The 23,230-nt window shown below is 40.0% G+C and overlaps 1 protein-coding gene across 1 annotated transcript in view; it reads left to right on the top strand.

Moving 5' to 3' along the window:
* Positions 1–23,230, top strand: part of HMGCL (3-hydroxy-3-methylglutaryl-CoA lyase) — a 1,428,752-nt gene that overhangs the window by 953,762 nt on the left and 451,760 nt on the right. The window contains exon 7 of the mRNA XM_044060073.1: positions 10,738–10,926. Coding sequence (XP_043916008.1) covers positions 10,738–10,926 — 189 coding nt within the window. The remainder of the gene's footprint in view (positions 1–10,737; positions 10,927–23,230) is intronic.

Genomic DNA, 23,230 nt, shown 5'->3' with positions numbered 1-23,230 from the left:
GTGCACTGATGTCAGGGAAGAGGTGACAGCAACTGACGCCGGACCAGGACTTTGGAATTCAGGCCGACTGCGGGTAGCCTGCCAGCAGGATAACCCAAGTGTAATGACTGCAACAGTGAATACACTCGAACATCTACATTTATGGTAGGTACACAACTGTACTTTATGTGTCAGATTCTGGCACATGATAGACAGCTGACTGTTGCCTTCTCCTTATTCAATCTAGTGAGTGGGACATCAGTGTCTCTCACTATCGAGTTATCTATGATTAGTGTATTGGGCAAGCTGTTTTGCCTTAGGGGCTTAGGTTGAGGGGCACTCTGTGTAGGTGAGCTGTGTGTCTTGTGGTTTGTGCTGTATTGTGATGGTCGAGTGTGTTTCTGCCTTGGAGGTCTCTACTGTTTAGATAGATTTCTATTGAGTGCCTCCATGAAAGTGGGTGTGTGGTTTGTGTTTTTATGTGAGAGCTGTTGATGGTAGATGTTGTGGAGGGGTATGTGTTGCATGTGGTGTGATGCAGGTGTTGACCTTCTCCTCTTGACCAGCTATTCCGGTCTTGGCTTGAGAGTGCATGTCTTCCAGTTTGGATATATAAGTGCATTTCTCTCAAGTCTGAGTATTGGGAGGTAAGAGGAGAGGGTTGTCTGTGTACATGAGGCAGTTGCTACACTGCCTCATAATGCCCAAGTTCACCAGGTTAATAGGAGAAAGCACAGGGAGCTGACCTTTAGACATGCCAGGAGGGATGGTCATTATTACTAAGTACTGGAGCTGTTTTCTTATATATTCCTTTTACAGGAAAAATGTCACTCAAGGTGTCTGAGTCTGTTCAGAGCACTACTGACACTTGAGGGAAACTAATATGTAGACCCTGAAAATTTAAGGATGAAGTATTTAGGCAGATTTTCTGAAGTTAGAAAGAAATCACTCAGTACTTAATGAAAAATAAAGAATTAGTTTGTCAAGAATGATGAAAAGAGGGAGTCGCATGAATGGCTACTGCCTGGCTACTACTAATGCTGGTCTCCGCAAAGCTTCACTCTGTTGGGATACAGTACTCCTTTGTTGCTTCTCTCACCAGAAGCAAGGTGTTAGCACCAATCCCAAAAAGAGAAGCAGGCCACGGCCTGTTTGGTGATCCACAGTCTTGTCCCAGATGATGCAAGGGACTGCAGGCTTGTGGCCTTTTTGTGGTAGATGCCTCATTTAGCAACCAGACTAATAAGGTACGTTCATCACAAACACTCATTCTCCAAACAGAAAGAGCCAGGAATCAACCAGAATCAAAATATAAGCACAGATTCCAAGCTGTCACCTATAAAGCATATATATATATATATATATATATATATATATATAGGTCTACATCTGTTCGTCGAAAAAAAACATTTTTTCGAAGACCAGAAAACCCAAACCCACTTTAGCGAAAGTGCACTTAAACAAAAGTGCATTGTCACGAACACCGGTTCACCGAATTGGGGAAACACACACTAAAAACACATTTTTGCAGGAGGGCAAACCCCCTGTACCAATCATGTGGGGGGTGCACGCTCACTACTTATATACACTCTGAGGTCTCACTACAGTGGGGAAAAGGGTATATTTCCTTATCCCCACTGTACACTGTTTCTGTAAACTGGTGTTCGCTAAAGTGGGTCCGGCTTTCTGTTTTTCGATGATCAGAAGTAGACCCGTATGTGTGTGTGTGTGTATATATATATATATATATATATATATATATATATATATATATATATATATATATATATATATATATACTAGCTATACATTTGAAATAGTGTATCAGGGAACATTGATAAGTTCAGATACAGTTCATGCAACCATTGCTCAGTATTCAGGATACTATTCACATTTCAAAATAAACCAGCAACCTTTGTAAGGCATGACCTGCCTTTGTGCTTGATTTAAATCTTGCCAAAGAATCCATTTCTTATTTTTCCTCGAGTCACATACAATGCTATGAAGTTTGTAGTTTCTGGCATACATCTGTTTATTTCCAGCTTCTGGAAGGTGAGTCAGCAATTCCACAAAGAAACGTTATCAACTTGCAAGACGAAGAGAAAAAGATAATGATGATAGTCACCAGCCCCTATTTGTAAGAGAAACCAGCAACAGCCCACTCACCAGTCCAGGCAGATAGGAGTACTTCAACTGCTTCTGAACAAAGAAAATCCCCCAGAAGCTGTGCGCCCCATGCTAAAACAAAGGAAGAAGAAGAACCTACCCTAGAAGAAGTAAGTATAGCAGTAAGGAAAATTAAGTCAGGGAAAACAGCAGGCCCAGATGAAATTACAGCAGATACGATTAAGATGTTTGGTTAGTCGTGAAAAATTATTCGTGGGTGTACTCATCATAGTATGGTAAGAAAGGCTTATTCTTGGTGACTGGAGAATAAGCATTGTAGTGCCACTGGTTAGGAACAAAGAGGATATCCACAACTGTGGGCAGTATAAAGGTATCAAACTCTAATACACTGCATGAAAGTGCTGAAGAGGGTAATTGATAAATAAATTTGCAGGATAGTAGAAAGTATGATGTAAGGTGAGCAGTTTGGATTCAAATAATGATGCAGCACAGTTGATCTGATGATTGTGTTGAGAACAGATGGTGAAAAGAGGGGTTAGAATTTAGCATAAGGGTTTGGTATTTACCTGACAGACACAAGGTACAGGGTTTCATTCTCACCATGAAAGGGGAAGTTAGCTAGGCTTAAAATTTCCCACAAGGGCAGCTAACCTAGTACTTATGAACATTCGAACCAAAGAAACTGGAGATGAGGAAGGAGTCCAACTGGACATTCCTAGACTTGTAGAAAGCATATTACAAGGTCCCAAGAATGCTAATTTGGGCAGTTGTTCAAACTCCCAGAAACATTGGAAAATTAGTGCAGGCTATGTACAAAGATCAAATGACATAAGTGTGGATGGTGTTCATGCTCGCAGTGAGGTGCCCAGTGGGAGTGGGTGTGCATCAGGGTTCATCTCTGAGTCCACTGCTGTTTATACTAGTGATGGACTATATTAGCAAACAGGTACGAGGAGACAGATCAACAAAGTTGCTGAATGCAGGTAAACTGTGAACAAGAACCTCAGCAAAGGATAGGGGAATGGAATTCAAAGCTGAAGGCACATGGGATGGAACTAAAAAAAGCCAAGACAGGTGTCATAGCAGCAAATGGAGGAAACCAGAAGAAGCTGAAAATTGAGATGGGTGCCGCAGCCAGTCAAGGGTAGTGTTTGACAGAAGAATGCCATGTAAGCTGAAAATAAGGTGTAAAAAAATAGTGATATAACCAGTGCTTTTGTATGGCAGTGAAGGCAGAGCAGTTGGTGAAGCTTGAGGTGATGGAGTTGCCTGAGATATGTGATAGGATGTACATTTTGGAACAAATGAAGAAATTGGGACATCAGAGCAGAAGCCAGAATGGCCCCATTTGCAGAGAAGATCAAGGAGAGCAGATTATGGTAGTTCAGTCATGTGCAGGAAAGCAGAGTAAGCGGTCATCTTCTCTGTAATATCAAAAGCTGAAATTTAATCCATCAGCACTAGAGATGTCTGCAAAGGTACCATGTGGTCTGCTTGTTAAATGCATGCTGTCTGCAGTGTAGTCATGAGCTGAATCCAGTGTGGCATTAGACTGGTTGTTTGTGCTGTACTTCATAAGATGGGATCCTAGAGAGACACTTTGATAACTTCAGAAAAAATATAAAGAAATAGCCAAACTGGAACCATTTATTAAAATATCCGTAGAAATTCACTGGATCAAAAAATCCTATAGACTTGTATTGTAAGCACTTAGTGTGTAGCCTATTTTCAAAGTGTGATGATGGGCTCCATCCAGAAAATGGTGTGATCTTAAAGCTGCAGAATCGAGCTGTTAAAGAAAGGGGTGTTTCTACTAGAAATGGGAGAGAGAGAAGTATACTTTCTTCTTACTTGTAGTAGGGAAGGATAAAAAAAAAAATGTTTTCTTTGCTTTAGGAATTGACACTTGTGCATTGGAAAATGATAATGATAGTGGTGGTAGGAAGGTGATGTTAAGGTACTGGACATGCAAAGTGTCACTCGTTTTCTTTTAATTTTCCTTCATGGAGGAGACGTAGGTTCATAGGTATATACTATGCTAATGACCACCAAGGCCTTTATAAACCTAGCCATGCAATCCAACCCGATTGCATCCCCTTGTAACTTGCATCTTAACTGGGGGGTTATGTTTGTTAGGAGGGTATGTTAGTAAGGGAATTGCTAAAAAGTTATGTAAGGGGATATGTTAGGAAATGTTCAGTGTTGGCCAGTCTATAAGAGACATGGGAGCCAGCCCAGTGATGAATTTATGCTTACTAATCCAGTGTTAGTGAATGTTTACTATCTGTCTATGAGACATGAGGAAAACCTGGGGAAGAATTTGCAATTTTTCCATCCGGTTGCCACGGTTACATTTGAATAGGGTTAGGAATGGACTCTGCTTCACATGGATGGACCCTATTCCAAAGCATAGGGATCCATTGAGTCACATATCTTTTATGCCAGCATGTTCTGTTTGTCACAAGCAAAGTTCAGTTCCTTGAATCTTGTGTTTCTGGTGCTGCTCATTTTGCAGATGTGCAAAAGCTCCATTAGGATTGGATCTATGGATGCTTTATATGCCAAGTACAGATGGCCTCCCAACAACTTGTAGGAGACCTAGTATAGAGACAGGGCTCTAAGGCGAGCTGTATAAGACATTGTGTTAATACCCCGAATTCTCTTGGTTACAATCCTCTGTGGGCGTTCCAACTGTTGCATATTCCTAGTTAGGTGCATGCCTAAGGGGACTTTGTACTTAATGATGGGTATGATAAGAATCAAGTAAAATGAAACTAACTTTCTTGGACCTGGATGTCATATCCCTACTTATAAGTCGGGCAATGTACAATGATCTTTTTTTTTTTTTTTAACTACCTTTGGCTATGTGTTGGTCAAAGGCCAGATTACTGTCTACATATGCTACCAGGTCTGCTCTTAGGGCATCTTATAAATTGAGCAATTTGCATGGGTAGAATTTTTCCCAAGAGGCATTATAATGTACTTCTTTTCATTGGGTTTTAATGTGTGGCTTTGGCACCAGTCATTTGTCTGTGTTAAACCTTTCTGTAGGATGTTAGTGTCATTGGGGGGAGTTTATGATGGCTCCCAGTTTGCAGTCATCTATGAACTTTGTGCGCCACAGGTCTTTGACATTAGCCTTGACATCTGAGAAGTAGATACCAAACAGGATTGGGCCCAGCACAGAGCTCTGTGGTATTCCACTGGTGACCTGCCTCTTCGTAGAGGTGGTCTCAGATCCTGACTTCTTAGGTCCTGTCTGTGAACTAACTGGCAATTCAGTGAGTTGTGTAAGGATTTACGCTTACTTCAGTGAGTTTGCCCTTCTCAAAAGTCTTCCAGGTTAATTCAGCATGAACAAACTATGATCAGTCCAGTGTCTGTAGATTGCCATTTCCATGATAATTCATTCCATGACTTTGCATATTAGACTAGTCAGACTAATGGGCTGGTAGTTTCTGGGGTCACTTGATGGTCCACCCTTGAGTATATGAGGGTTAACCACTGCCATCCTTCATTCATTTGGTATGTAGTCTGTTTTGAGGCTTTAGTTGAAAAGTGACTCAAGTGGTCCTGATACCTCATGTTTCAGGCTGTTTAGGAAGCCACCTGGGGTATTGTCAGGCCTCATTGAGTCTGTGATTTTTAACCTTAGTGAGCGCTGCTATGACCTGCTTCCTGCAACTTGATAGTTGGAGGGTTATGTTGGTAGGGATGTGTTGAGTGAGTAGAAAGATAAAATTTGAGCTGACTTTGTTGTCCAGCAGATTCAGTATGCCACTCTGCTCATTTGAGAGTGGTACCATTTACTATAAGTTTAGAACACTGTTGCATGTTACCTTTGCGGTTTCAAACATAGCTGTAGAAGGCTTTGCAGTTGTCTTCAGTCTGAGAAGCTATCTTGACCTTGTAATTGGCCTTGTTGGATTTAATTAGTCATTTTTCTTTTCCTGTTTAGTTTTATTAGTGAGCTCTTATTATCAGAGTTGATGTTTCTGACTTTGGCCATGACATTTTTCCTTTTGTTATACACCTTGTTAAGATTTGGATTCCACCAGTGTGGCTTGCCTTTGGGCTTTATTTTGGGGTTATGGCTGGTAGGTAGAATAGCCTCTGTGCAGCCATTTACATATTTGTACAGTGTTTCTGTCAAGAATTCTGCATTGGGCGTGGTATTGAAATTGGTTTTCCAAGCTGATTTTTATTTTGAATGAGACACCTTTATGATCTGACCTCACCAGTGAGGACGTGACATGGGGGGGTATTATTAATAAAGTCCAGGAAACTGTGTGCCTGCATATTGTTGGCAGTGTAGGTGTCCCAGTCTATAGAGGAGTAGTTAGTCTCCCATGAATAGAATGTTAGATTGGATGGATAGTGGCTGCAGTAGGTCTAGATAAGAGTTGTGTGATTCTTGAGACATAGATGGTTATCTGTAGCCTGCTAAGCTATGGTAAGGACTCTAAAGTGATTTACACATGGATGAACTCCGGGGTAGCATCCTAATTAACTGACCTTAATGTATACTTGTTGCTAATATAGATTGAGACACCCCCCACCTTTAGTCCCTGTCTGTGCAGCTGATGGTCTAAATGTGTAGAAAGCACTATAGGCTTGCATTCCTGGAGTGCTTCCTTTGGCTTTAATACCATGTCTCAGTAACAGCACAGATGTCTATATCTTCCTGAGTGAGGAGAGCTTATAGGATGTTGAGTTTTTTGTTAAAGGCTCCTTATGTTGATCAGTGACACCGTAAGGTTTATTTGGGATTTATTTGCTTTGTTGGTAGGTTTAACATGTTGGCATTGCCTAAAAATGTCTCTAATAGGGGGGATAAAATTTTAGCCAAAATCCAGAAGCCCAAGGGGGACAGGTGCAGGTCATCATGGTCTGCTGACTGTATCCTCCAAGGTTGATAGATATTGAATTCTTCTGGACTTGCACCAGAAAGTAAGCCAATTGTTTGTTTGTCATTTTTGGTCACATCCTTGGTGAAAGTAAAATGATTCTTAGTTCATGGCACATATCAGTCTGAGAAACATATTCAGAGAGGTTGTTAGCACCTCTCCTCATATAATCCAGATAGGTATGTCTCGGGTCATTTAAGCCCACATGGACTATGATAGAATCATATTGGTAACTGTGGTGCATTGACCGTAATATTCTCCTTGTCCAGTCTGGTAAGTGAAGCATCTGTGTTTCATACAGTAGAGCCCTCTATAACAAGATTTCTGCATAAACTGCTTGCCTTATGGGCTATGTTTTTGCGGGTCCATGGAGTGTAGGCTTATGTGTGGTATTTGGTGTTGCTGTTGTGTTTGGTGTATGCTTTAGAAATTGCTGAGAGTAGGCATTGTTGTTTGCAGGTTTAGGAGGTCTTTGAGGTTTGGGAGGACTGATTTTTAGTGCCTCAGCATAAGATGGGCTGTATGTGTTGGGGATGTAGTGCATGTTCCTGACAACCTTGGGTGTATGTGAGATTTTTGCCTCCAAGCAAATTGTGTGTACATCTTTTGCATACGGGGTTGGTTTCTTTAAGGATTAAAAAGTTGTCAGTGAACATGAGACAATTGCTACTTTGTCTCAGGATGCTTATATCTACCAATCTGGCTACAGAGACAGTTGAAAATTACATAGCCATGTTGTCTGGGCCTGTATTAGGGTGGGTTATTAGGTTTGAAGACTGGATTTTATAGAGGTCTTCTAGAGTAGTCTATGTGGTTAGGGACTAGAGCTGAATAGTGCTAGGATATGGTAATAGTGATATCAGATGCTCAGGCTAGTCGCTCTGAGCTTGACTATCTGCAGTGCATCACTAAACTACAAGTTTACAGTCCAGTGCTAGATTTATAGATTAATTTCTGTGTTTTTCAACTCAGATCAGGTCACTACCTACTGCCACTAGATGGAATATCCCAGTCCTCTGAATGTAAAAGCACAAAAAAGATAGCTTGAGTGGGAGTTCTACCAGAAAACAACTTTAACAAACTTGACAGAGAAGACCATTCCAAGTCAATCAGACCAATAGCAAGACATTTTGAGCGAGTGCAGTAAGTTAGCCTTAAATAAAGATAAATTCACAAATAAAACAAGAAATCAGTAGTTGATCACCAAAATAGCTTCTGGAAGTGCATTTTTTTTAAAGACAAGTTCTTAGCTTGTACCTGGATGGCACATGATGCAAGCAAATCACTTTAGAGGCTCAGGCAAGGACACCAGGAGTTGCGGTGTTCTGTGGGAATCAGCCAAGAGCCTTTCAAGCACGCCACATTTGTATAGGCACTTAAAACAAAAGGAGCTGTGTGGAAGCCCTTTAGTAGGGCCACAGTTCCAATAATGTAAAAATTAATTACCAACAAAAATACAAAGTATCATCTTAACAGTAACACTGCCAGTACAACTTCGCAAAAGTTTAGTTTTCAGCAATCGTCAAACAGTAGAATATGATAGGTACTTGCAAAATATTTAAAGTGCAAATATTGGCAGAAAAGTAGTTAAGTGAAGTGCAAAACAGTAACATTTTTTTACCTGCCTGGGATGGGAGACTATTTATTTAGGACCCTCTTAAGAGTGTGGTAAGTATGTTGAGCAGATGGAAACTGTGTGAAAATGATGATTTGTAGTAAAGGAGGTTAGCTAAAGAGCAATACTTATTTGCTGAGTGGGCTCTCAGTATGACGGATCTATGTAAAACTACTTACACAACTGACGGTAGCAATCAAAAGGGGAAGGGAGGGGCTTTGGTAATCAGATTACAATAAAGGGTGAAAGCTAGAGACACTGAACTTTTAAAGCAACAAAAGCAAAAGGATGGGAGGGTTGGGGAAAAATTCAAGCTGATGTAAGAAGATAAGACTAGCCAGACACTACAGCTTGTTGTCCACAGTATATCGGGTCAGCATGTGAGCCAAAATGGACAGGAATATATTTTGAATCCCTGATATATAGACTTAAAGTCCGGGATAACAATCAATCTGTAAAACATATCTGTACAAAACAAACAAAAAAAAAAAAGATCCAAGAGCTTTTGCAGGTCAGCCAAGCTACCACCAAGGCAAATTATAAATGCCATGGCCTCTACTTGTAACAATATTGTCTCAGATAAAGAACAAAACAGTTTACTTTCAGAAGATTCAAACTGATGTAAGAAGATAGACAAATCAGCCTCTACAGCTTGTCTACCACGGTATATCAGATCAGCGTGTAAACCAAAATGGTCAGGAATATGTTTTGAATCTGTGATATATAGACTTAATTAAACAAAGACCATTACTGAATTTTTTTTTTTTTTTTTTTTGCATTTCAGGAAAAATCTTTCTTTAATAATTAACTTGAACACCCACTAATATGTAAGACTTGGAAAGCTAACATGAAGTGTTTGGACATACCTGCTGTGTATGACTACATCGATATTGCCTAGTATCATTATTTTTATATGTGGTGCTCTGGAAGTTAACAGCGATAGCAGGAGAGTATGGTGCAGTTGAAAAAAGATAAAACAATATAGCTGCAGTTTTTGTTTACAAAGATTTTTACTTTATTTGTTTGTTCATTTATTTATTTTGGCATTGAATGCTACAGTAGAGAGTCAATTATCCATACTAATTGGGACCTAATATCTTGTTTTTTCTGCATGCAAAGAATACACTTTTAAACCATTCAGCGATTCCAGTGGATAATAAAGAATTTCACACGCGAGTAGATTACAGGCGAGCACATCTAACGTTTCCATATTTAGACTTTATGATTTTTCCTACCCAAAAACTTTGGAAGGCTGTGTTCAGATAATTGACATGTCTGATAATTGACTCTCTCCTCTAATGTGTTGAGTATTTGTCGGTCTTCCTTTATTAGAAAAATTAACAGCAGAGGATTGGTCAGCCTGGTGTCACTAGCTATTGAGTATACAAATAATGGGTATGCAGATAGGAAAACTGGGAACCTAAACTGTTGCTGCTGAAAAGTGAGAGAACAGTTTTAGTTCAGCCATTTATTTTTTTGTCTTCACACTTGTGTAAAGTAAACCAGCTTTGTTTTGGTAAGTTCATTGGGAATTGAAAGTAGTACACATTAGAGAGAACCTGTCATTCTTTTGAATTAGGCAACCAGGAAAATATACCAGCATAACAGAACAGGATGCTGGGATGTCAGACATTGCAGATGTCATGGCTTTCTGCAGTCATCATATTTTGTGGCAGAGGGGACAAAACCACTCTTGCAGCTAACCATCTGCTTCTTACCTTGAATTATTCCTTATTTCTCTAACATGTATGGAATGGTTTGCTTGATAATGCTGAAATGATGATATTTTAGCAAGATGCAACTATGGCATGTAGGTTTTAACACTTCTGTAGCTTGAGAGAGCGTCTTCAAAGATGAGAGGAAAAAACCCTCAAAGAAGCATTCTGAGATGCCCTCAATCAACTAAAAGTTATTTTATTATTGCTAATAATAATAACATGTTTTTAGGAAGAAGAATGAATGAATTCTTGTCGTTTTACTCAGTAGTTTAACTGTAAGAGATAATCTCTACAGATAGGGACCAGTGGAATATTATGACTTATTTTCACATTGCTGTGAAACAGAAAGTCATTAACTTTTAACTTGTCTTTCTTTTCTGCATTGCTCTAGGTAGCCAAGAAACTTTACTCCATGGGTTGCTATGAAATTTCACTAGGAGATACCATTGGAGTTGGGACTCCAGGCAATATGGCAAAGATGCTTTCTGCAGTAATTAAAGAAGTACCTGTTAATTGTCTTGCTGTGCATTGTCATGACACCTATGGACAGGCTCTGGCTAATATCCTTGTGGCTTTGCAGGTAAACAGTTCTGGTTTGCTATTTTAGCTTTTTGTGTTAACTTGTATGCAAACTTAAGAGCAGTGTTCTGCTTCAGTCATAAAGCTGCTTCTGCAGGATCATATACATCAAAATATATGTATTTGCAAATCAGCAGAGATTGTGGGATGCTGATATGTAAGTTAATAAATGTCCAGAATGCTCTGCTGTTGACATTTTCATTAATACAAACAATATATTTATTTTACTGTTTTGCACTTCATTTAACTGTTTTTTTTTTATGTCTTACAGTGTAAAGTATAAATCAAACACATTTTCCTCCTTTCTGAAATGTCTGCTTTATTATTTTTTACCCACCAGTATAATGATAAATGTTGCTTTTCCATTGTCATTGTAAAATTGTGTATGTTGTTCTCCATGATCATGTAGTGCAGACCAGAATCATTATCACTTGGTAAAATCGGTTTCCTATTCCCCATCTCTGTTATTTGGAATGCACACAGAATAGCATTCGTAGGCTTTATTAGTTTTTAGTACACAGTACAGACAGAATAATGCTTCTCAAAAAAAATAAAGACCATGTTATTTACGCATTGTACAGTACAGCAGATAGTGTTTGCAAGCATTTAAAATGCAGTACCATATTCCTCTTGCTTATATGGATAAAATAAATGTCCCATCCATTCTGTGTTCTACTGTGTACAGCACAGCTTTCTGTCAGGATGATGATAATGTTGCACACAGTACAGCTGCAGCTTATGTTATTTTTATGGCACTCAACAGAGACAGAATAGTATTTCTCAACCAAGACAGTATTGCTTTATGTCGCCATTCCATTACACAGTCTACCAAGTGGTGTTGGCAGATGTGAAATACTCCCCTTCTTTATATGCAGAAATTGTTTCCCATAACCCCTTATGTTCAGTGCACACAACACAGTTTTCTATTACTTCTGAGTTTTGGGTGTGACATTATAGAATAACACTGTCTTTCCCAGTACACAGTATATAAATAGTGATTGCAAGTTTAAAATAAAGTGAAGTATTTTTCTTGCTTATATGGGTAATATAAATTTCTTTTACCAGTCACTTTTATTGTACACAGCTTTGTGTTCAGCAGTATAGTGCTGCTTTGTTAATCAAACTGCAACTGTCATCTGTATTTGATGGTGGGGGCAATAGTGAAAACGGAGTACTTCATTTCAGACAATAAAAATAATGTTATGTTTTGGTCCCCATTACACAATATACCAAGTGGTGTTTCCAAAGATGTCATATAAAGTGAAATGTTCCTCCTGCTTGAATAGGTAAAACAAGTTTCCTGATCACCTCATGTACTGTCTTGTGCAGAACACAACTTTCCCTTCTACAGTGCAGTGCTATCTATTGTGGTCAGCACAACTGTGGGATTTATTAGTTCTGTGACATACTACATAGCACATATAAAATAGTGCCCTTGAAACATTGAAGACCATTTTGCCATATGTTTCTTCTCAGTTCGATGGAGCATCAACTGATGCTTGAACATATATAAAATAAAGTAAAATATTTATCTTGTTTACTTAGGTAACATGTTTAGTGTCACCAGTCCAACTATATCCAATGCAGCTTTCTTTTTCTTTTCACTGCTGGGTATCACAGAATAGCACTTGCTAAAGAGCAAACACAATGTTGCTGAATGGCACTTCCCAGTGATTTTTAGTAGTGCATTAATGAGGTACCAGTAATCCAGTCTCTGAATGCTTTTTTTATGCCCCCAGTTGGGTACCACAGATTGATGTTTGTTATTCAACTCCGTATTGCTTCCCTGTTGTACAGTGCACAAAGTGATGATCCAGTATTGTCTATTTTCATCTGATTCAACATATGGGACATTGGATCTGATCAGATCCAACCTTGGCACGTGGGCCAGCAGAGTAATCCAGGCTGCAGAGAGCTGAATAAGCGACTTTTCTTGATACTAAGTATATTTTTTGTTGCTTTCCACATCTGAATACCTAGCAACTGTATTTCGCCTGCCTTTCTGTTACATTGAAGCTGTTTTTACTGCATTTAACTTAATATTGCACTTGGAATCCTTGTTTGTTACTATTTGACTGTATTTGTAGCAAATTCTTCTGTGTAAGCTGTAGTAGCTGATTCATAGCATTTATAAGTGTTTGCTGTACCTGTTTCTGCCTGTTTTGTGAAAAAAGAAAAAAAAGAAAAAATATCTCTTGTTTTTCCTGCTTTACTAGTTTAGTCCAGTTTCAGAGTTGCTGATTCCTGGGCTTTGGTTGTAGTTCCTGTGTACTGTTTCCTTGCCTTATTTGGGGAAGGAAGCTACCTTGCTTTACTAGTTTAGTCCAGTTTCAGAGTTGCTGATTCCTGGGCTTTGGTTGTAGTTCCTGTGTACTGTTTCCTTGCCTTATTTGGGGGAAGGAAGCTACCTTGCTTTCCTGCTTTACTAGTTTAGTCCAGTTTCAGAGTTGCTGATTCCTGGGCTTTGGTTGTAGTTCCTGTGTACTGTTTCCTTGCCTTATTTGGGGGAAGGGAAGCTACCTTGCTTACCAGTGGGAGTGGGAAGCATTGAGCTGCCTTTTGTCCAGTTTTGTGAGGTTTCAGCCAGTAACTAGTAGTTTATTGGTCGTTTTGGGCCAGTTTCTAGCTTTTCCAGCCACCTGGTATAAAACTTTCAGCTTGTACCTACTCAGCACAGACTCCACGTGGGCCAGCAGAGTAATCCAGGCTGCAGAGAGCTGAATAAGTGACTTTTCTTGATACTAAGTATAATTTTTGTTGCTTTCCACATCTGAATACCTAGCAACTGTATTTCGCCTGCCTTTCTGTTACATTGAAGCTGTTTATACTGCATTTAACTTAATATTGCACTTGGAATCCTTGTTTGTTACTATCTGACTGTATTTGTAGCAAATTCTTCTGTGTAAGCTGTAGTAGCTGATTCATAGCATTTATAAGTGTTTGCTGTACCTGTTTCCTGCCTGTTTTGTAAAAAAAAAAAAAAAAAAAAATATCTCTTGTTTTTCCTGCTTTACTAGTTTAGTCCAGTTTCAGAGTTGCTGATTCCTGGGCTTTGGTTGTAGTTCCTGTGTACTGTTTCCTTGCCTTATTTGATCAAGGGAAGCTACCTTGCTTTCCTGCTTTACTAGTTTAGTCCAGTTTCAGAGTTGCTGATTCCTGGGCTTTGGTTGTAGTTCCTGTGTACTGTTTCCTTGCCTTATTTGGGCGAAGGGAAGCTACCTTGCTTACCAGTGGGAGTGGAAGCATTGAGCTGCCTTTTGTCCAGTTTTGTGAGGTTTCAGCCAGTAACTAGTAGTTTATTGGTCGTTTTGGGCCAGTTTCTAGCTTTTCCAGCCCCTGGTATAAAACTTTCAGCTTGTACCTACTCAGCACAGACTCCACGTGGGCCAGCAGAGTAATCCAGGCTGCAGAGAGCTGAATAAGTGACTTTTCTTGATACTAAGTATATTTTTGTTGCTTTCCACATCTGAATACCTAGCAACTGTATTTCGCCTGCCTTTCTCTTACATTGAAGCTGTTTTTACTGCATTTAACTTAATATTGCACTTGGAATCCTTGTTTGTTACTATTTGACTGTATTTGTAGCAAATTCTTCTGTGTAAGCTGTAGTAGCTGATTCATAGCATTTATAAGTGTTTGCTGTACCTGTTTCTGCCTGTTTTGTGAAAAAAGAAAAAAAAAAAAAAATATCTCTTGTTTTTCCTGCTTTACTAGTTTAGTCCAGTTTCAGAGTTGCTGATTCCTGGGCTTTGGTTGTAGTTCCTGTGTACTGTTCCCTTGCCTTATTTGGGGAAGGAAGCTACCTTGCTTTCCTGCTTTACTAGTTTAGTCCAGTTTCAGAGTTGCTGATTCCTGGGCTTTGGTTGTAGTTCCTGTGTACTGTTTCCTTGCCTTATTTGGGGAAGGAAGCTACCTTGCTTACCAGTGGGAGTGGGAAGCATTGAGCTGCCTTTGTCCAGTTTTGTGAGGTTTCAGCCAGTAACTAGTAGTTTATTGGTCGTTTTGGGCCAGTTTCTAGCTTTTCCAGCCCCTGGTATAAAACTTTCAGCTTGTACCTACTCAGCACAGACTCCACGTGGGCCAGCAGAGTAATCCAGGCTGTAGAGAGCTGAATAAGCGACTTTTCTTGATACTAAGTATATTTTTGTTGCTTTCCACATCTGAATACCTAGCAACTGTATTTCGCCTGCCTTTCTGTTACATTGAAGCTGTTTTTACTGCATTTAACTTAATATTGCACTTGGAATCCTTGTTTGTTACTATTTGACTGTATTTGTAGCAAATTCTTCTGTGTAAGCTGTAGTAGCTGATTCATAGCATTTATAAGTGTTTGCTGTACCTGTTTCTGCCTGTTTTGTGACAAAAAGAAAAAAGAAAAAATATCTCTTGTTTTTCCTGCTTTACTAGTTTAGTCCAGTTTCAGAGTTGCTGATTCCTGGGCTTTGGTTGTAGTTCCTGTGTACTGTTTCCTTGCCTTATTTGGGGAAGGAAGCTACCTTGCTTTCCTGCTTTACTAGTTTAGTCCAGTTTCAGAGTTGCTGATTCCTGGGCTTTGGTTGTAGTTCCTGTGTACTGTTTCCTTGCCTTATTTGGGGAAGGAAGCTACCTTGCTTACCAGTGGGAGTGGGAAGCATTGAGCTGCCTTTTGTCTAGTTTTGTGAGGTTTCAGCCAGTAACTAGTAGTTTATTGGTCGTTTTGGGCCAGTTTCTAGCTTTTTCCAGCCCCTGGTATAAAACTTTCAGCTTGTACCTACTCAGCACAGACTCCACGTGGGCCAGAAGAGTAATCCAGGCTGCAGAGAGCTGAATAAGCGACTTTTCTTGATACTAAGTATATTTTTGTTGCTTTCCACATCTGAATACCTAGCGACTGTATTTCGCCTGCCTTTCTGTTACATTGAAGCTGTTTTACTGCATTTAACTTAATATTGCACTTGGAATCCTTGTTTGTTACTATTTGACTGTATTTGTAGCAAATTCTTCTGTGTAAGCTGTAGTAGCTGATTCATAGCATTTATAAGTGTTTGCTGTACCTGTTTCTGCCTGTTTTGTGAAAAAAAAAATAAAAAAATAAAATATCTCTTGTTTTTCCTGCTTTACTAGTTTAGTCCAGTTTCAGAGTTGCTGATTCCTGGGCTTTGGTTGTAGTTCCTGTGTACTGTTTCCTTGCCTTCTTTGGGGAAGGAAGCTACCTTGCTTTCCTGCTTTACTAGTTTAGTCCAGTTTCAGAGTTGCTGATTCCTGGGCTTTGGTTGTAGTTCCTGTGTACTGTTTCCTTGCCTTATTTGGGGAAGGAAGCTACCTTGCTTACCAGTGGGAGTGGGAAGCATTGAGCTGCCTTTTGTCCAGTTTTGTGAGGTTTCAGCCTTTAACTAGTAGTTTATTGGTCGTTTTGGGCCAGTTTCTAGATTTTCCAGCCCCCTGGTATAAAACTTTCAGCTTGTACCTACTCAGCACAGACTCCACGTGGGCCAGCAGAGTAATCCAGGCTGCAGAGAGCTGAATAAGTGACTTTTCTTGATACTAAGTATATTTTTTGTTGCTTTCCACATCTGAATACCTAGCAACTGTATTTCGCCTGCCTTTGTTACATTGAAGCTGTTTTTACTGCATTTAACTTAATATTGCACTTTGAATCCTTGTTTGTTACTATTTGACTGTATTTGTAGCAAATTCTTCTGTGTAAGCTGTAGTAGCTGATTCATAGCATTTATAAGTGTTTGCTGTACCTGTTTCTGCCTGTTTTGTGAAAAAAAAGAAAAAAAAGAAAAAAATATCTCTTGTTTTTCCTGCTTTACTAGTTTAGTCCAGTTTCAGAGTTGCTGATTCCTGGGCTTTGGTTGTAGTTCCTGTGTACTGTTTCCTTGCCTTATTTGGGGAAGGAAGCTACCTTGCTTTCCTGCTTTACTAGTTTAGTCCAGTTTCAGAGTTGCTGATTCCTGGGCTTTGGTTGTAGTTCCTGTGTACTGTTTCCTTGCCTTATTTGGGGCAAGGGAAGCTACCTTGCTTACCAGTGGGAGTGGGAAGCATTGCGCTGCCTTTGTCCAGTTTTGTGAGGTTTCAGCCAGTAACTAGTAGTTTATTGGTCGTTTTGGGCCAGTTTCTAGCTGTTTCCAGCCCCCTGGTATAAAACTTTCAGCTTGTACCTACTCAGCACAGACTCCACGTGGGCCAGCAGAGTAATCCAGGCTGTAGAGAGCTGAATAAGCGACTTTTCTTGATACTAAGTATATTTTTGTTGCTTTCCACATCTGAATACCTAGCAACTGTATTTCGCCTGCCTTTCTGTTACATTGAAGCTGTTTTTACTGCATTTAACTTAATATTGCACTTGGAATCCTTGTTTGTTACTATTTGACTGTATTTGTAGCAAATTCTTCTGTGTAAGCTGTAGTAGCTGATTCATAGCATTTATAAGTGTTTGCTGTACCTGTTTCTGCCTGTTTTGTGAAAAAAAGAAAAAAAGAAAAAAATATCTCTTGTTTTTCCTGCTTTACTAGTTTAGTCCAGTTTCAGAGTTGCTGATTCCTGGGCTTTGGTTGTAGTTCCTGTGTACTGTTTCCTTGCCTTATTTGGCGGAAGGGAAGCTACCTTGCTTTCCTGCTTTACTAGTTTAGTCCAGTTTCAGAGTTGCTGATTCCTGGGCTTTGGTTGTAGTTCCTGTGTACTGTTTCCTTGCCTTATTTGGGGAAGGGAAGCTACCTTGCTTACCAGTGGGAGTGGGAAGCATTGAGCTGCCTTTGTCCAGTTTTGTGAGGTTTCAGCCAGTAACTAGTAGTTTATTGGTCGTTTTGGGCCAGTTTCTAGCTTTTTCCAGGCCCCTGGTATAAAACTTTCAGCTTGTACCTACTCAGCACAGACTCCACGTGGGCCAGCAGAGTAATCCAGGCTGCAGAGAGCTGAATAAGTGACTTTTCTTGATACTAAGTATATTTTTGTTGCTTTCCACATCTGAATACCTAGCAACTGTATTTAGCCTGCCTTTCTGTTACATTGAAGCTGTTTTTACTGCATTTAACTTAATATTGCACTTGGAATCCTTGTTTGTTACTATTTGACTGTATTTGTAGCAAATTCTTCTGTGTAAGCTGTAGTAGCTGATTCATAGCATTTATAAGTGTTTGCTGTACCTGTTTCTGCCTGTTTTGTGAAAAAAAAGAAAAAATATCTCTTGTTTTTCCTGCTTTACTAGTTTAGTCCAGTTTCAGAGTTGCTGATTCCTGGGCTTTGGTTGTAGTTCCTGTGTACTGTTTCCTTGCCTTATTTGGGGGAAGGAAGCTACCTTGCTTTCCTGCTTTACTAGTTTAGTCCAGTTTCAGAGTTGCTGATTCCTGGGCTTTGGTTGTAGTTCCTGTGTACTGTTTCCTTGCCTTATTTGGGGGAAGGGAAGCTACCTTGCTTACCAGTGGGAGTGGGAAACATTGAGCTGCCTTTTGTCCAGTTTTGTGAGGTTTCAGCCAGTAACTAGTAGTTTATTGGTCGTTTTGGGCCAGTTTCTAGCTTTTCCAGCCCCTGGTATAAAACTTTCAGCTTGTACCTACTCAGCACAGACTCCACGTGGGCCAGCAGAGTAATCCAGGCTGCAGAGAGCTGAATAAGTGACTTTTCTTGATACTAAGTATATTTTTGTTGCTTTCCACATCTGAATACCTAGCAACTGTATTTCGCCTGCCTTTCTGTTACATTGAAGCTGTTTTTACTGCGTTTAACTTAATATTGCACTTGGAATCCTTGTTTGTTACTATTTGACTGTATTTGTAGCAAATTCTTCTGTGTAAGCTGTAGTAGCTGATTCATAGCATTTATAAGTGTTTGCTGTACCTGTTTCTGCCTGTTTTGTGAAAAAAAGAAAAAAGAAAAAAATATCTCTTGTTTTTCCTGCTTTACTAGTTTAGTCCAGTTTCAGAGTTGCTGATTCCTGGGCTTTGGTTGTAGTTCCTGTGTACTGTTTCCTTGCCTTATTTGGGGAAGGAAGCTACCTTGCTTTCCTGCTTTACTAGTTTAGTCCAGTTTCAGAGTTGCTGATTCCTGGGCTTTGGTTGTAGTTCCTGTGTACTGTTTCCTTGCCTTATTTGGGGAAGGGAAGCTACCTTGCTTACCAGTGGGAGTGGGAAGCATTGAGCTGCCTTTGTCCAGTTTTGTGAGGTTTCAGCCAGTAACTAGTAGTTTATTGGTCGTTTTGGGCCAGTTTCTAGCTTTTTCCAGCCCCTGGTATAAAACTTTCAGCTTGTACCTACTCAGCACAGACTCCACGTGGGCCAGCAGAGTAATCCAGGCTGCAGAGAGCTGAATAAGCGACTTTTCTTGATACTAAGTATATTTTTGTTGCTTTCCACATCTGAATACCTAGCAACTGTATTTCGCCTGCCTTTCTGTTACATTGAAGCTGTTTTACTGCATTTAACTTAATATTGCACTTGGAATCCTTGTTTGTTACTATTTGACTGTATTTGTAGCAAATTCTTCTGTGTAAGCTGTAGTAGCTGATTCATAGCATTTATAAGTGTTTGCTGTACCTGTTTCTGCCTGTTTTCTGAAAAAAAAAAAAAAAAAAAAATATCTCTTGTTTTTCCTGCTTTACTAGTTTAGTCCAGTTTCAGAGTTGCTGATTCCTGGGCTTTGGTTGTAGTTCCTGTGTACTGTTTCCTTGCCTTATTTGGGGAAGGGAAGCTACCTTGCTTTCCTGCTTTACTAGTTTAGTCCAGTTTCAGAGTTGCTGATTCCTGGGCTTTGGTTGTAGTTCCTGTGTACTGTTTCCTTGCCTTATTTAGGGGAAGGGAAGCTACCTTGCTTACCAGTGGGAGTGGGAAGCATTGAGCTGCCTTTTGTCCAGTTTTGTGAGGTTTCAGCCAGTAACTAGTAGTTTATTGGTCGTTTTGGGCCAGTTTCTAGCTTTTTCCAGCCCCTGGTATAAAACTTTCAGCTTGTACCTACTCAGCACAGACTCCACGTGGGCCAGCAGAGTAATCCAGGCTGCAGAGAGCTGAATAAGTGACTTTTCTTGATACTAAGTATATTTTTGTTGCTTTCCACATCTGAATACCTAGCAACTGTATTTCGCCTGCCTTTGTTACATTGAAGCTGTTTTACTGCATTTAACTTAATATTGCACTTTGAATCCTTGTTTGTTACTATTTGACTGTATTTGTAGCAAATTCTTCTGTGTAAGCTGTAGTAGCTGATTCATAGCATTTATAAGTGTTTGCTGTACCTGTTTCTGCCTGTTTTGTGAAAAAATAGAAAGAATAAAAAAAAAATATCTCTTGTTTTTCCTGCTTTACTAGTTTAGTCCAGTTTCAGAGTTGCTGATTCCTGGGCTTTGGTTGTAGTTCCTGTGTACTGTTTCCTTGCCTTATTTGGGGAAGGGAAGCTACCTTGCTTTCCTGCTTTACTAGTTTAGTCCAGTTTCAGAGTTGCTGATTCCTGGGCTTTGGTTGTAGTTCCTGTGTACTGTTTCCTTGCCTTATTTGTGGAAGGAAGCTACCTTGCTTACCAGTGGGAGTGGGAAGCATTGAGCTGCCTTTGTCCAGTTTTGTGAGGTTTCAGCCAGTAACTAGTAGTTTATTGGTCGTTTTGGGCCAGTTTCTAGCTTTTTCCAGCCCCCTGGTATAAAACTTTCAGCTTGTACCTACTCAGCACAGACTCCACGTGGGCCAGCAGAGTAATCCAGGCTGTAGAGAGCTGAATAAGCGACTTTTCTTGATACTAAGTATATTTTTGTTGCTTTCCACATCTGAATACCTAGCAACTGTATTTCGCCTGCCTTTCTGTTACATTGAAGCTGTTTTTACTGCATTTAACTTAATATTGCACTTGGAATCCTTGTTTGTTACTATTTGACTGTATTTGTAGCAAATTCTTCTGTGTAAGCTGTAGTAGCTGATTCATAGCATTTATAAGTGTTTGCTGTACCTGTTTCTGCCTGTTTTGTGAAAAAAAAAAAAAAAAAAATATCTCTTGTTTTTCCTGCTTTACTAGTTTAGTCCAGTTTCAGAGTTGCTGATTCCTGGGCTTTGGTTGTAGTTCCTGTGTACTGTTTCCTTGCCTTATTTGGGGAAGGGAAGCTACCTTGCTTTCCTGCTTTACTAGTTTAGTCCAGTTTCAGAGTTGCTGATTCCTGGGCTTTGGTTGTAGTTCCTGTGTACTGTTTCCTTGCCTTATTTGGGGAAGGAAGCTACCTTGCTTACCAGTGGGAGTGGGAAGCATTGAGCTGCCTTTGTCCAGTTTTGTGAGGTTTCAGCCAGTAACTAGTAGTTTATTGGTCGTTTTGGGCCAGTTTCTAGCTTTTCCAGCCCCTGGTATAAAACTTTCAGCTTGTACCTACTCAGCACAGACTCCACGTGGGCCAGCAGAGTAATCCAGGCTGCAGAGAGCTGAATAAGTGACTTTTCTTGATACTAAGTATATTTTTGTTGCTTTCCACATCTGAATACCTAGCAACTGTATTTCGCCTGCCTTTCTGTTACATTGAAGCTGTTTTACTGCATTTAACTTAATATTGCACTTGGAATCCTTGTTTGTTACTATTTGACTGTATTTGTAGCAAATTCTTCTGTGTAAGCTGTAGTAGCTGATTCATAGCATTTATAAGTGTTTGCTGTACCTGTTTCTGCCTGTTTTGTGAAAAAAAAAAGAAAAAATATCTCTTGTTTTTCCTGCTTTACTAGTTTAGTCCAGTTTCAGAGTTGCTGATTCCTGGGCTTTGGTTGTAGTTCCTGTGTACTGTTTCCTTGCCTTATTTGGGGAAGGGAAGCTACCTTGCTTTCCTGCTTTACTAGTTTAGTCCAGTTTCAGAGTTGCTGATTCCTGGGCTTTGGTTGTAGTTCCTGTGTACTGTTTCCTTGCCTTATTTGGGGGAAGGGAAGCTACCTTGCTTACCAGTGGGAGTGGGAAACATTGAGCTGCCTTTTGTCCAGTTTTGTGAGGTTTCAGCCAGTAACTAGTAGTTTATTGGTCGTTTTGGGCCAGTTTCTAGCTTTTCCAGCCCCCTGGTATAAAACTTTCAGCTTGTACCTACTCAGCACAGACTCCACGTGGGCCAGCAGAGTAATCCAGGCTGCAGAGAGCTGAATAAGTGACTTTTCTTGATACTAAGTATATTTTTTGTTGCTTTCCACATCTGAATACCTAGCAACTGTATTTCGCCTGCCTTTCTGTTACATTGAAGCTGTTTTTACTGCGTTTAACTTAATATTGCACTTGGAATCCTTGTTTGTTACTATTTGACTGTATTTGTAGCAAATTCTTCTGTGTAAGCTGTAGTAGCTGATTCATAGCATTTATAAGTGTTTGCTGTACCTGTTTCTGCCTGTTTTGTGAAAAAAAGAAAAAAAGTATCTCTTGTTTTTCCTGCTTTACTAGTTTAGTCCAGTTTCAGAGTTGCTGATTCCTGGGCTTTGGTTGTAGTTCCTGTGTACTGTTTCCTTGCCTTATTTGGAGGAAGGGAAGCTACCTTGCTTTACTAGTTTAGTCCAGTTTCAGAGTTGCTGATTCCTGGGCTTTGGTTGTAGTTCCTGTGTACTGTTTCCTTGCCTTATTTGGGGGAAGGAAAGCTACCTTGCTTACCAGTGGGAGTGGGAAGCATTGAGCTGCCTTTTGTCCAGTTTTGTGAGGTTTCAGCCAGTAACTAGTAGTTTATTGGTCGTTTTGGGCCAGTTTCTAGCTTTTTCCAGCCCCCTGGTATAAAACGCGCTAAACGCGCGTTAGCGCGATTTAGAGCGGACCTGCCACTGTTGCACACTAGGGCAGTGCCGGTTAAGCAGGTTTAAACTATTCGGGCTACCTAAAGTCCACTCTTCAAATTTTCCCTTAAAACTACCTTCCTCGAACTATACTACTGATCAAATCAGCGTATCCTATAACTAAAAGATCAACTCTACTTGACTCCAAGTAGACTATTCTCTATCTATTAAACCTAGCACTTGCTCCTACAGTACTTATTACCTTGATACGGCACTCTTGTCATAGTACCCCAAAAGGCAACCCCCATTTCCCGGTCACCCACGACCGCACGAATCTTTTTTTAAAGTTTTTCGTCTACCCTTCTAGCATGTCGAGGGATCAGTTGCTAGTGTCCTCTCCTGCTCAGCTGGTGAACCTGGGAATATTGAGGCAATGTTTCAATTGCCTCATGTACACAGACAACCCTTTCCTCCTCCCACAAAACACAAATACATGCGAGAGATGCAACTATACGGCCAAACTGGAGGCTGAGGTCTCTCAACATAGGACTGGCAAGACCAGTCAGGAGGAGAAGGTTACCACACACACTATAGACCCAGTCTCACATAGTACCATTACAACCT

Source organism: Protopterus annectens, chromosome 1.part2, assembly GCF_019279795.1.
Source record: "Protopterus annectens isolate FY-2018-M chromosome 1.part2, PAN1.0, whole genome shotgun sequence".
In the NCBI taxonomy this organism is placed as follows: Eukaryota; Metazoa; Chordata; order Ceratodontiformes; family Protopteridae; genus Protopterus; species Protopterus annectens.
This window is presented reverse-complemented; position numbering and strand designations above follow the sequence as displayed.